This window comes from Opisthorchis viverrini (assembly GCF_000715545.1).
Source record: "Opisthorchis viverrini unplaced genomic scaffold opera_v5_306, whole genome shotgun sequence".
Classification (NCBI taxonomy): domain Eukaryota; kingdom Metazoa; phylum Platyhelminthes; class Trematoda; order Opisthorchiida; family Opisthorchiidae; genus Opisthorchis; species Opisthorchis viverrini.
This window is the reverse complement of record NW_008751964.1, coordinates 532,921-546,263: the sequence shown is the minus strand read 5'-3', so window position 1 is coordinate 546,263 and position 13,343 is coordinate 532,921. Positions and strand designations below refer to the sequence as shown.

The 13,343-nt window shown below is 45.7% G+C and overlaps 1 protein-coding gene across 1 annotated transcript in view; it reads right to left on the bottom strand.

Moving 5' to 3' along the window:
* Positions 1 to 5: 5 nt before the first annotated feature.
* T265_09824 (hypothetical protein) overlaps positions 6 to 13,343 on the bottom strand; it is a gene marked incomplete at both ends in the record, with an annotated part of 21,520 nt that continues 8,182 nt past the window's right edge. The window contains 6 exons of the mRNA XM_009176007.1: positions 6 to 686; positions 1,364 to 1,532; positions 2,545 to 2,963; positions 3,301 to 3,891; positions 4,337 to 4,526; positions 8,003 to 8,314. Coding sequence (XP_009174271.1) covers positions 151 to 686; positions 1,364 to 1,532; positions 2,545 to 2,963; positions 3,301 to 3,891; positions 4,337 to 4,526; positions 8,003 to 8,314 — 2,217 coding nt within the window. The remainder of the gene's footprint in view (positions 687 to 1,363; positions 1,533 to 2,544; positions 2,964 to 3,300; positions 3,892 to 4,336; positions 4,527 to 8,002; positions 8,315 to 13,343) is intronic.

The window sequence follows — 13,343 nt, the reverse complement described above, 5'->3', positions numbered from 1 at the left end:
TCCAACGCAACCGAGCAGAATCGTCGTAGGGAAAACGCAGATACAACGGGAAATACTGCTCGCTTTGAAAATGTAACAGTGATAAGCTTCAATAAGACAGTGAGTGAAAGATTAGGCCACGCAGAGAAACGTGACGCAGAACAATGGGTCTCATGCGGTCGCTTCTTCGTACTCTGGATTCTTTTTCAACAGCACGAAGCCTTCCAATGGCAACTGTGTAACTGACAGGTATTCGTCTGTTGCAAGTTCGGCTCGTTCGCCATAGGACAATAACACCGGGGTTGTATAAGTTTGGAAACCAGTAATAGTTTTCGGTCTACCAGCCTGCCCAACGACATCCACAGCTTGCCCGACACGAACTGTGACAGGCAACGGTTTTAAGTCCTCGTCAAATGTCATGAGCAACCGTGGCTGGATTGCTGGTGTCAGATAGAATATCAAATAATCGTGCCGACCCATGAATGTTGTGCGCATGTCCAGACAGGAGACCAGCAAGGTGAGCAAACCGGATATGCCAACTGCGCGTGACAAAAAACGCTCTGAATGCCATGGGCTCAGTGTCATTGTGCCTTTGCCTAGGTGAGTCAAACCTTGAGCCAAGCGGACGAGAAACAGGTTGTAGGGATCACGGCTGTGGTATACGGCCAGTTGTCGGAGCATGGCTGCCAATCGAGCGTTGTTTGTGCCTAGAATAAAATGAAAGCATATTCAGGAGATGCAATAAGGTACCATGGATGAGAAAGAAGTATCACCTGGAAGATTGAATAAAAGCCAGAAAAAGTTTGGAAAATTTGGTTGTCTCTTAATATTGCATTGGTCGCAGAGGCTCCAAAAGACAGCTAGGCAAAGGCATCGTAGGTGAAAGAAAACATAGCTGTACACAACGGAGTATCATCACGTGTGGTTAGATATCGCAAGGATCCGGGGAGGATACCCGTCACACGTAATTGGCTGGTTAGATGGTTCGTGCAGCTGAACCTCGGAAGTTACCCCTAACCGGTTCCTAAGATATACGTTAATGTCCCCCATGCAACTAGCACTGAAAGTACCAGCCAAAAACGGTACTCGAGAGGGCATTGCCACCCGGCGCTTGCCCATAAACCAGAAAGAAACTTAGTATATAATTTATTTTTACTCTTCGGTGACATAGTGACCTAGCTACTGCTACGAAAAACGCTTGAACTCATTCTAAAAAGAGCTACAACTGAAATTTGACGGCACTGACTACAAGTGGTTCCTATGGGAAGTATTTGTTGCACCACCGCTACTAAAATACGTGTACTGTTGCTTTGAGATGTGTCATGCTGACCGCAGACCCATAAGACAATCACAACGTAGAAGTGCAGTCAAGCCGGTTACTTACCAGCACCGACGATTCCCATCGCCAGAACGGAGTTGTAAGAAAGTTCGGAATCTGCATCGTGACTGAACTTGCTGAGAGTATCCAGTACCTTCAACTGCGGATTCGAGACGTAACACATGGCGAGTGCCAGAGGAACAGCTCGTTTGATAGGCAGCTCACCGAAACGAAGCTAAATTAACCATAAACAAAAGAACAAAGAATTGTAAGAGATAAGCTGGTGTTAAGGGCGTAACAGGTCGATGAAAGCAATATACCTTATGAAGCCGCATCCAGCACAACACAACTTGAATTATTACGAACCCAGACAATGGCTAGAATGTATGCTGACAAAAACCGGGCGCTTGCTTCAACGAGAAAATAACAAACTTAATCTCTGTAGAAATGCAAGAACTCATTGAACTGAAGCATCAAAATACTAAAAGAAAAACTGCTGTGGAGTTGAAGGTTCATTTGCAAATAATACTGTATCAATTTTATAGTCCTTAACTAAGTGTGCAAGGTGAAAATCGCCTGGGTTCAGCTGAGCGAACGCTTAAAATATCGAAGTAATCCTGATGAGCTACGGCCGAAGGGGCGAGATGGCTCAATGGTTAGACCTCGAATTCACCGACCGGAAGACTCGTGGTTCGAACCTGACCTTTGCATCTCGAATTCTCCTGTCTAGGCTTGGGAAACCCGGCAGTATTCCAGTCCTCGTAATTCCTTCGGGCTAGACACGGCAGCCAGGCACCAGAACGGTGTCACAGCTGAACGATTATTACCTTAATTTTTCATTCGTACCGCCAAGTAGCAGGAGAGTATGATACCAAGGAATTGCGAGTCAGTCAGCCGGGAATACAGTATTCGTCTAACGGCACCGCAGCGTGTGTTGTGGTCAATTCCGGAGAATAAAGTGAGACACTATCCCCAACCGAGTTTCTCACGGTTCGACACCGAGCGGTGATTAAACGGAATAATTTACCATTTTTAATATGTAGCGGAAGATTGGTAACTCTGGTAGCTTGTTGGTGACCTTTTCTTAGGACATCCCAGTTCAAGCACGCACCTCGGTGCGCTGATCTGATAGATATCCAAAAAAATTTCCATACAAAATTTGCCACTTCCCCCTTATGCACACCTGTCTTAAGAACATGAGGTTCGGACCAACTAGTTACTACATTGTAGATGAAAGGACCACTTACCAGATGACCAAACATTCTAAACGCCATGTCAAGGCCCACTTCTTCTCCCATGGCAATCAGGGCGACACCTAGTACGGCGAGCCCCTGATGCGCGTGGAAATCAAATTGATTTTCTTCCTGTTCGGTGTCCTCAACATTCGATGTATCCATGGGAGTTAGTTGAGTGGCACCTTTATCTTCGACCTCATCCGCCTCAGCTGTGTTCCCATCATCTTCGGCAGCAGCCTCATTGTTCGTGTTACGACCAGCGCCAGTACGTCGCTGTCGTCCTCGAGCACCGGTGCGGCGAGAATCCTTCTTATCTTTATCCTTAGATTTGGCTGCAGCGGCTGCTTTGTCATCCTTTTCTTTATCCTTCTCTTCGTACTTTTCAGAAAGTATATGGAGTAGATTTTGAACCTTCAACACATTTCCGCTTCCTGAATAGGAACCAATGAGTAAACAAACATAAGTCTTGAGCAAAGTTACAGAAACTACAAAATGCACAATGGATCTGTTTCCGACAGTGACCTACAAAAGTGATTGCCTGTTGTTTGTCTACCAATTATAGGGAAAAGAGGGCAACGCATCCAAGAGGGTCGTCCACAGACACGTAATTCTCATAATTGATGCTCCTATCTACGTCCGGTCAAGCCGGGACCTTGAATTTGTAGAAATGAAGTTTGTTGAAATGCTGACTTCAAAAATGAAACACGAAAACAGAAAAATTCGAAGAACAGTCTTACTTCACAAATGGCAATGCACCCATATACTCACCAGCGTAAGCACAAAAGTCACACATCATGTGAGCCATTGATTTCAGTGGTTCAGATACTGCTTCCAAGGAAACCAGTATGACCTCTACCTCTTCTTGCCGTCCCATGCATGTCAAACCCAAACCAAGAGCCATAAACTTGATGAATGGATTGCTCCAATGACTTGTGGGACGTTCAAGCATCGACTGAATAATGGTTGACGTAACCTCAGCATTAAGAGAGCCCACGGCGATCATACCAGCCGACAGTGCAGCCAAGCAGGCGTGTTGCAACCGAGCTGTGTTGATATCGAGGATCACAGGAAGCAAACTATTTATGGCTTCAGCTTTCATTGATCCGGCGTAGGCGACACCCAAACCGATGATGGCAGCCCGTGAAAGGACATCCTTGTCAGACTCAACATAGGAGCCTAGCAGTGCCAAAGCCGGATCACATTCATTCTTCACACCACAGTTGACTACACCACATCCGAGCAGACCTCCAGCACGAGTGTGATCCTCCGCTGAATACAGGTATTTGTCGATTTGGGACAAACCAGTGTCCACGTCCCAGAGGAGCACCCAACCAAGAGTGGCCACAGTACTCATCTTTGCTGTAATACAAGAGAGAATGAAAGTACCAACTGAAGACTCCGACATGATCCAAGAAAAATTACAAGCCAAAATGTAGGAGCTCAAACTCAATGATTGCATGTATCACGCAGATGAAGTATGACACACCAAATATAGTCGGGAAGCTTTATAAATAACAGATTTACACAATAACACAATTGCAATCTATGTTGCGGTTGGTAAAAAGGGAGAACAAAGTCGTTGGGTCTGTGTGCCATATTCAGAGAAACTAAAGGAATCAGTGCCCATTGACGCGGAAACCAACTCCGATTGAAGACTGCAGTGAACATTCTAGTGAAGGAAGGTATTCAATATTAATCGGTGACACGATATGACCTGACAAATTCGTACAACAATGAAGGTAGATTAGGTCAAACTGGACAGCTAGATGTAACCGTAAATTTGGCATTCGACGAGGAGACTTACCAAGATCTTTCTGTTTTACAAGCCACGGAACTTCTTTGGGGTTTTCCTGGAGCAACTTTTCCTTGCCAAAGCCACAGTTGACCAGACCGTTAACGTAGGATGCGGCGAGGTTAGCTCTTGCTGAGTCAAGGGTTGGATTGAGCGTGGATCGTACAGTCTCCAGGTGTGACTTGTAAATATCCTCGGGAAGCTGCATACAACGAAAACGAAGACTAAGCAAGCCGAAGGCACAGTAAACAGCAACGAGTATACGGGACGAAAAACATACTATGAAGTTTCGTACACATATACTTATAACATACCGATAAGGTGAACACGATCAAAATGGGTTAACTTGAGAATATATATCCATTATTTAGGAACTCACCGAAGCACAGTCGTTTTGGTCCGTACTAGCTCATGGTCTGAGTCATCAAATGTATCTCAGAAACATCCGTAACGCCAAAGAAAACCTACTGGAATATCATCAACTTGTGTCCGGGTTTGATTAGGACGGTCCAAAGTGCGACACTGACGGGTGTTACGTCGAGAGTTAGTATTTGGAAGGAACGAATGACTATTCTCAGCTGCACGCGACAGTCGCCATTGCTACTGTGTGGGAGGCCGGTCGGATTTTGCTCGTTTAGGCTGTTCCATCGGAGTCAAGCCTCCAAGTTTTACCGTTTAAATTTCTGGCCAGTATGAAAATGAATCCTACAGCTTGAGCGTCGGACATCGAAGATTTGGATTTCAGTTCATACTTAAGCGACTTAAAAATTGCATTCCGTGAATACTATCGCTCATGGATGAAAGAAACTTCCAGTGCTTGTTGAAAATGTAAACGCTGAAGGCCATTTTGGGCGGATCAATGATGGAATTTAAGAACTGCAGGTAAATGACCGGAAAGGGGGGATGTCGGAAACAGCTTGGACATGCAATACCCTGTTTGCAACAACGTGCTTGGACTCCAACTGAGAACTAGTACCACCATAGTAATGTTTTAGTCATTAGGGATTACAACTAGATGACCCTTAGAATGAATATCTAGAAAGTCGTAGACCCCTACCCCCAAGAATTCTCTCGGAATATAAGCTACCTTGAAAAATATGACCTGAGGTTCCGCTGATGTTAACCCGCTTTCTGTCAAAACCTTAATCCTCTTAGAATGCACCTCAAAAGAATAGCTGCAAAGACAGGGAGTTGATCCATTTTACTTCAAATGCATCTGTTCACGATTGGGTGACGGATTGACATGCCAATGACATCATTTTGGCTTCACGCGGAACCTTTGCATACAACGCCTGAATAATACTCAGTTAAACGCTTCTAACGCCATAATTCCAGCTTTCGGGTACCTTTACCAATATAAGTCCATATGCAACCGGGAGATAGAGGGTAACCAACCCTTCCAGGTCCTTCAAACGTCGCTCCACGCAGGCACCACGGGCTCTGGGGCTGAAAGTCCACTACAGCAAGGTTCCCTAAGGGAAATCCTCTCACAACAGTCGTCCCCAAGACACGCCAAAGACAAACGAAAAACCAAGTTTATCACCACAGAAAAATATGTGAGCGCGTATATTTGTAATGGACTACTCATAGGGTTGCTGAAAATCCGTCGACAGCCCACAACCGGTTTCGCTCTATTCGGGGCTCATCAGGTAGGCGCAGTCCCCGAGTTTCCGTCAACCTTATGTTCTACTTGAAACCGAATTGCACGAAATTAGCGAATCTACACTCATCGGTCGAAAAATCAAATTGGTTTGCAAATGATTGTATATTCGCTGTGATCGTGTAGTTTCCGGCAAAATGTTATCATCCCACAAACCATATCATCATCGACAGCAAAACATTAATATTTAATCCTGATGTCTCGCTTCCGTAAAACCATAATTCATGCAAAAGCCTAATTGTGAGGAAAAGAAAAAAGTGGATGAGAATGGACTTAGTGATAGCTTAACACAATCATTCCGAGGCGCCTAGGCAGTAGGGATCAAGCAATTCCCATCATGGAAGGCGAGTAGAATCAACAGTACCTAAATTATTCAGTCCCTTTCATACCTCCTCTACGACGCCACGGGTTGACCACCTCTATTGTTACGTCACTCTGAATTGGACACGGAAAACATTATTCTCCCTGGCGAACGATAGTTCCTATGCGCGATATATTGCCTCACCAAAACAGTTTTTGCCGTTAGATAGACTCCTTGACTGAAGTCCCTGTTGCACAACCAAAAACTGCTTTTCTGATTATCTCGTACCGGATTCTCCGGCATCAGCTCACGTTCTGAGACAACGGTTGTTTAGAACCTGAAGATGTGTAGGTTCCATTGCTCGTGCAGGCCACGCCTCAACCGCACAACAAGACAGACCGCACTGTAGCCTGACACACATGTCCCTTGAGATTCAGGGATATACCGCTTTGACGTCATAAGTATCTAAGATTAGCACGCACTATCCGAACCCAACAGGCTCGTGCACTGACCTCAACTGTGACACTATAGGCAGAACTTATACAACTTCCAGTGTACGTGAAACGCTCCGCACCTTCGAGTGCGTCTCCCTAGACTACAAGTGGCATGTTCAGAAGCATGACCTCACACTTTTTGGGTGAAAACGCATACCAAAGGACAGGATGACACTGGTCAGCTCGTCCAAAACACCCACGCATTAATCTCTCCTTCGAAGAGGAGAACGGTGTCGTCTGCATGTTCCAGGTCGACAAGCTTTTCGTCAGCAGCTATTCGAAGACCTAGCATTCAACCCATTATCTCGTCGACCGCGAAACTGTATAGGAATGGTGATCCTTGTGGGACACAGTGGGTACGAAAGCTTTCGGAAAGCTCCAGGTACAAGCTCACGCGAGGGAAATTCTGAGAATGCTAATAGCACTATATTGACAAACTTCCGAGCCAAACTTCCTTGCTGAGAAAGCGTTCTAAGGGCAGACCAGTCAAATAAATCAAACGCGTATTTTAAATGCAAGAATGCCTAGATTGTGGGTAGTTTATACGTATGACAGTGTTCTAGCACTCCCACCAGGTCGGAATTCTGAATATCCAATATGACAACACCCTCACAGGTTAGCCTGATTTCCACCACTAAAGAAATTCCGTCTTGAAATGGTTGCGAAATTCTCTAATTGGTCTGGTTCGAAAGTTACGTACTTTTACACTGGCATTTGAGGAAAAAGCCCATTTTGTAGGAATCAGCTAACTCCAGTGAGAAACCATTTCAACGGACCCTAAACGACCAGAACGACGCAAACAACAACAAAGATGCACCTACTACTAACTAGTCAAGTAGCACAAAACATAATTCGCTTCACTGACAGCAAGATAAATAAAGCAGACAGCGCATTTGGTGACCAAGATGAACCTAAAGTGAAATAATTAATACCCGCAGAACGGTTCAACAGCACTGCAAACTTGGAGTTATCGAGAAGCAAGTCCCGTCTCCTTTATGCAGTGCGGTATGTCGCCGCTCCCTTTTGTAGGCGCTAATCACCTTGTGTTTTTGAGTCAACAACCGATAGAGAAATCGATTACAACCACCTCAAGAGTTAGGTCGCCATCTTGTTCTAATATGAACCGCTATCTGCAAGTCAGCCATGTACGACAATCGAGAGCCAAAGGGCCAATCCAACAGTCAGATCCCGAAGTGAAGTAAACTCGGTTAAAGAGAACCTACCTTTGGCTCCATTATGTCCAATTCCCGCCCGAGTGCCAGGAAGTGTTCGGAAAGACGCGTGTTCCACAGCATTTCCGTCAGCTCCTCATCCACGGAATTCTCATCATCCGGAAGAACTACGCCTTGTTTTCCAAGTAGATAAGCAAGCTGCCGTTGAACGCTTGTTCCGGAACCGGACGATGAACCGGCGTCTTTGGCTGACTCTTCAAAAATGGCGCGGATAAGTTCCATGTCATTTAAACGCACAGCGCATCGTATTGCGTTCCCAAGGTCATTGAACTTTCTGTACAGAGTAGCGGCACATTTGAGAACCTATAAACCAAAAATATACAGTACAAATGTACAGTAAGACGGAAGTGGTTCTTTGTACGTGAATCCATGGACTGCTATATTGCCTAGTCAATCCACACACCGTTCGCTGCACTAAACACACCGCCACAAAGTATACGACAAATTGACTGCAAAACGAATCAGGCGACAAAAAGTTATATCTCACTTCTCGAGACAACAAAAATTGATTAACGAGTTTCGAAGCTTTAGAGTGAGAAAAGCGATGGTTAGGAAAGGAACGTGCAGGCGTGACGTCTGTATATTCCAGGTAAAACAAGCCGCCGTTGTTACAGAAAGCAATTTCATTAATGACTTTCCTATACTATATATATATATATATAATTTACATATATATGCGACAAATAAATTTACGTTTATCAACTTATCGGCCACAAATGCCATTTCAGACAATGCGATCTAATAAGAGGATGGGCACTCTCATAAAGAAACTACTCACAAGGTTGCTGAAAATTCTTCGACAGCCTACGACCGGTTTCGCCCTTCTTTGAGCTCATCAGGTAGGCGCAGTTCCCGAGTTCCCCTTATGTTCTAATTGGACCCAAATTAGACTGCTTTCGAGAAATACACTTAGTTGCAATTCACCTAGGTTCAGTTGAGTCTCTCGTGAAAACCAAATTGATTTGCAAGTGAGTGTATTTCTCGAGAATAGGCATCCATCTAGCTCATCAACTACAAAATTAGCAACTGGTAATGAACCAAACAGGATTAAGTTGACAACCAGCTATTCTCCAAGCCGGCGTTAAAAGAACCACGTCAGTTACGCCTGTCAAGCGGTTTAAATCGAAAAGACGAAGAAAGGCTTTCTGCTTTCAGGCGAGTGTACTTGTACAGGAAGGTCAAGAAGGGTCTGCGTCAAATCGTTGGGCTTTCCACAAGGCAGAGTAGTTTGTCGTCTTGTAGGCACTGAACATGTACATCATAGCTACTCGGGATGGGTGCATTTGTAACCTAAGACGGTGTGTAGTTGTTAAGCTACTGCAAACTTCCATGGTATTTGCCAGTTTGCTAAAGAGGAGACATGATATATATAAGTACTGGGTGCTCCAGTTGAACTACTTAATAATCTTATTTTATTGTCCAGGATGACGCCCATGAACGAGCAAACAGTACCGTCATCGGCCGTTCGTTACATCACAATCACTACAGACACTGATGCCTCACTGCCGCACGATCTCAAGGTATATTTAACTACATCTTCAGTCTTAAAGTGCAAAAAGGAAAAAGTAGATGAGGGGAGGGAGGGACCTCGTGATAGCCCACCGCAAGTATTCTGAAGTACCTACACCTCAAAGCTCTCAGTCGATAATTTGCAAAGAAACTGGCAGCATAAACGTCAATGGCATTGATAAGTCACTACTTTTTGCAATGTCTCCAGCCAAGTGCACGTGAGTCACGGGGGCTTTATCCGAGAAGGCGAACTGCACTAACAAGGCCAAAACTCACACGACCCACAAGTTGTCGACCTTGAAGCTCGACCGTTCTGATTGAGGTTCGGAGAACAGCAATCGCCCCTATAGGCGATGTTTTGACAATCGCAGCACGGCAGCGAAGCATCAGTGTTGATGCTCTTGGTGGATCTAATGACGATTCGTAACACATGAGCGAGCCACCGCATTTGATGGTACCAGATGATTTCCGTGGCTGAATTACAGACAAATACACGTTTTCTGTGGAGATTTCGTCCTGTAAGTGAAGCCAATCTATGCTGAAAAGCCGAAAGTGAAACCTCCGTTTGAGAAGTCGTTACTCGAGGAGCCAGTCAACACGTGTGACCGCGTGATGTGGATCCCGTGATTGAAGGATGAGCGGCACTATATCCTGTCTAAGTGCAAGTTAATCACACTGCTGACCAGCCACTCGTGGCCGAACGGTTAAGTGTTCAAACTACTAGCCGGGAGGTCGCGGGTTCGAGACCGTTCGGAGTTTCGTGAGATGCGCACTGCTGATGATTCCCAATAAGGAGTTGACTGGCTCCTCGAGTAACGACTTCTCAAACGGAGGTTTCACTTTCGGCTTTTCAGCATAGATTGGCTTCACTTACAGGACGAAATCTCCACAAAAATCCCAAATCTCTTCACACCACCAACACGTTTTCTACTCACTCCGCTACGAATTCGTTTATGTCATTCGACAGCAGCAACGCTCCTGATGCACTGATGGTCAAAAACCCGAGGATGCCTCACATCATGCCCTTTTGACCAAAACTGACGCAAATTGGTAAACGTGATTCGGAATCTCTAGATTCATGCACTGACTTCATCAGACATGCTATCACCAGAACTAATACAAGTGGGTAAAACTCTCAAAACCTCCAGCGTCACTCCAGTTGCGAGAGGTATGTTCGGAGACTACGCGTTCTAAAGCATGACTTTGAACCTTGTACGTGTAGGGCACACACTGAGATTGTATGTCGGCGGCCAGTGTAGTCAACGGTTGTTGTGCTTGGTCTGTGAGGGGAAACGACATGGCTCAGTGATTAGAGCACGGATTTGCCCAGGCCTCTTCATCTCGACTTCCTCTGTCTGGGATTTGGCAGAATGGCAGTATCCCAGCAGTCGTGCTTCCTTCGGGTGGCATAACAGCTAGGCAGCGAAAGGGTGTTACAGCTGAACAATTTCTTGGTCTTCGTTAGGACGATTTCGTCCGCGTACTCTATATGGACAATGTTTTCACCGATAACGACTTTAACACCGAAGTTTTGAAGGCCCTTCAACATTTGCTTCATCACTTCATCAGTGATGAAGTTGAACGAAAAAGGACACCAATTTATGTACAGATTTTAGAGGACACTTCATACACTCTCACGCGCCCGGAAGTACGTGAAAATAAGGACCGGATTATGTTCGCAAACTTGTGAGGCATCTTGCGCCCAACAAGTGATCGAGTGACAAAATCAAACACATCCTTGAAGTCAAAGAAAACCAAGACATGTGGGTAATCTGGACAAGTACAGTATAGGTTGACCCAACCGCAATGAGATCTACTTGGTTTCGGGACTGGTTCGTTGGTGTGCACAACGTTGTCAAGTGTCTCCGATGTTCCTAAAATTGGTAGTCAATGATGGGCACGTGCCTATATCAGACGCTCTCCGTTGTCCGCGAGTCTCGTATACAACCCAAGACGACCACCCGATCGAGTCCCAGCAAGGCTTAGCCCATCTGCCTGGGTATTCACGTCACCAGCAGCCACAACGACGCCTGTCATTTTAGCTACAGTCCGACAGGGCGTAAGCGATGGACCTCTATTTCCTACTCGTTGCCGAGCGAACCACTTGAGGGTAACTATCAGCAGATATAGGACCGTGTAGGAACGTTTCTGCTCGATGGATCATTCCGATATAACCACAAGCAGTGGCCTGTGTTTCATCAGAGGTGAGCTGCCAGCACCTCTGAGTCCTGGATCCGTGTTGCGGGCAGACAGCATGCAGGAGGAGTCCAGCGTACGAGCAAGTCACCTTTTGTCCTGCTTCCTTCAGTGTGCAGACATTGAAAGCAGCCAGATAAACTGAATTTCGGAGTGTGAAAACAGGCTTCGAAATGTTTAAGGTTGTTAGTGAAGTTAGATGCACAGAAGCTGTAGCTGAGGAGGATACATGGCGAACAAAGCTGGCAGTCGTAGTACTTGGACCTAAACAGAGAGAATTCAAATTGGAGTGGGGTGGGGAATGTGCGAAAGTGTAAGGGAGATGTTAGCAGCAGTAATTTCGCTCGACCGCCCTGATGTACGTAGCAAGTAAGGTGAGTCGGATGAATGATTCCACGCGACGGCTAATTTGGTATGATAGTGCTTTTAGTTGAAACGCTTATGGTTGTATGTGGGTTGGAATACTGTCAGGGTACCCACATTTAGATAAGAGAAAGACAAGGGCCTTCAACCAAAGCCTTTGGCTCAAAAGCCTGACCGTAGGGCAGAGAGTTGGTTCCGGCGTACTAACAAAGTAATGCAAGCTTTTGAGGAATACGCAAAAGCGTCGGTTGTAGCCTCCAACCTAGAGAAACAGTGGACTGTTCGTCACACCTCTATCCACTGACCAACCTCTGAAGGTGTGAAAATGAAACCCACCACTATAGTTCAGTGGGTCACAGAGGTACAGAAACCGCAGCGTCGCTCGACGTTCTTGGCGCTGGCTCAGTGAACATGGTGACCAAATCTTGATAAACAGCCTACCATTTCCCTGAAAACCAAAAACGCACTGAATGTAGGTTGTTGGAATATCTGTATTCGACTTGGCAACCGAGACTAGAGTTCAACTATGCGAGACCTCTACGACTACCTAGTTAACATTGCTTGAACTTCAGAAGCAAAGACTCTGTTTCGGACCATAGCGCATCAGAATCCAAAGAGTGAGATCCCCTAATGACTGTGCCAAAGTTAAAAGGTTTACCATTCCAATCTACTCTAATCTTTAACCGCATCCGCGACGCACCATAATTTTGGGAGCTCGTAGTGCCCAAAATTCATAGGACTGGAGTGAATGGCCCTCAGGTGAACCTGACCATGGTGTTTGCCTAAGCCGCCACTACGCCGCTGGTCATCTCCGTCAGACGAATTCCACAATGAGCTAGGAAAACTGGTCATCGCTATTGACCGGAACACGATGACCAATGCTTCAGATGACGCCAGAGAAGGGAGTTATGTGGCGAAAATGGTGATGGACTGATCAAACTTTCTGCCTTCAGTCGACTCATGACATCGAACGCACCTCGTCGGTAAAGAATATTTCTAAACTAGACTACATCCAGGTGAATCCCAACGAATACTGCTGGAACTGAAAGTAAATTCGGTTGGGTCACATGCGTGTTCAAAGAGGAGGAAGAGGAGCAAGCGTTCTCGGATGAACTGACCAAAGTCATCCCGTCCGTCCTTATGCACTTTACACCCACAAAGTGTAAGGTCATGCTTGTGGACGTGCAGTCACTGAACACGCCACTTACGATCCAGGGAGAGGTACTGGAAGTTGTGGAGCGTTTTACGTATCTTGGAAGTTGTA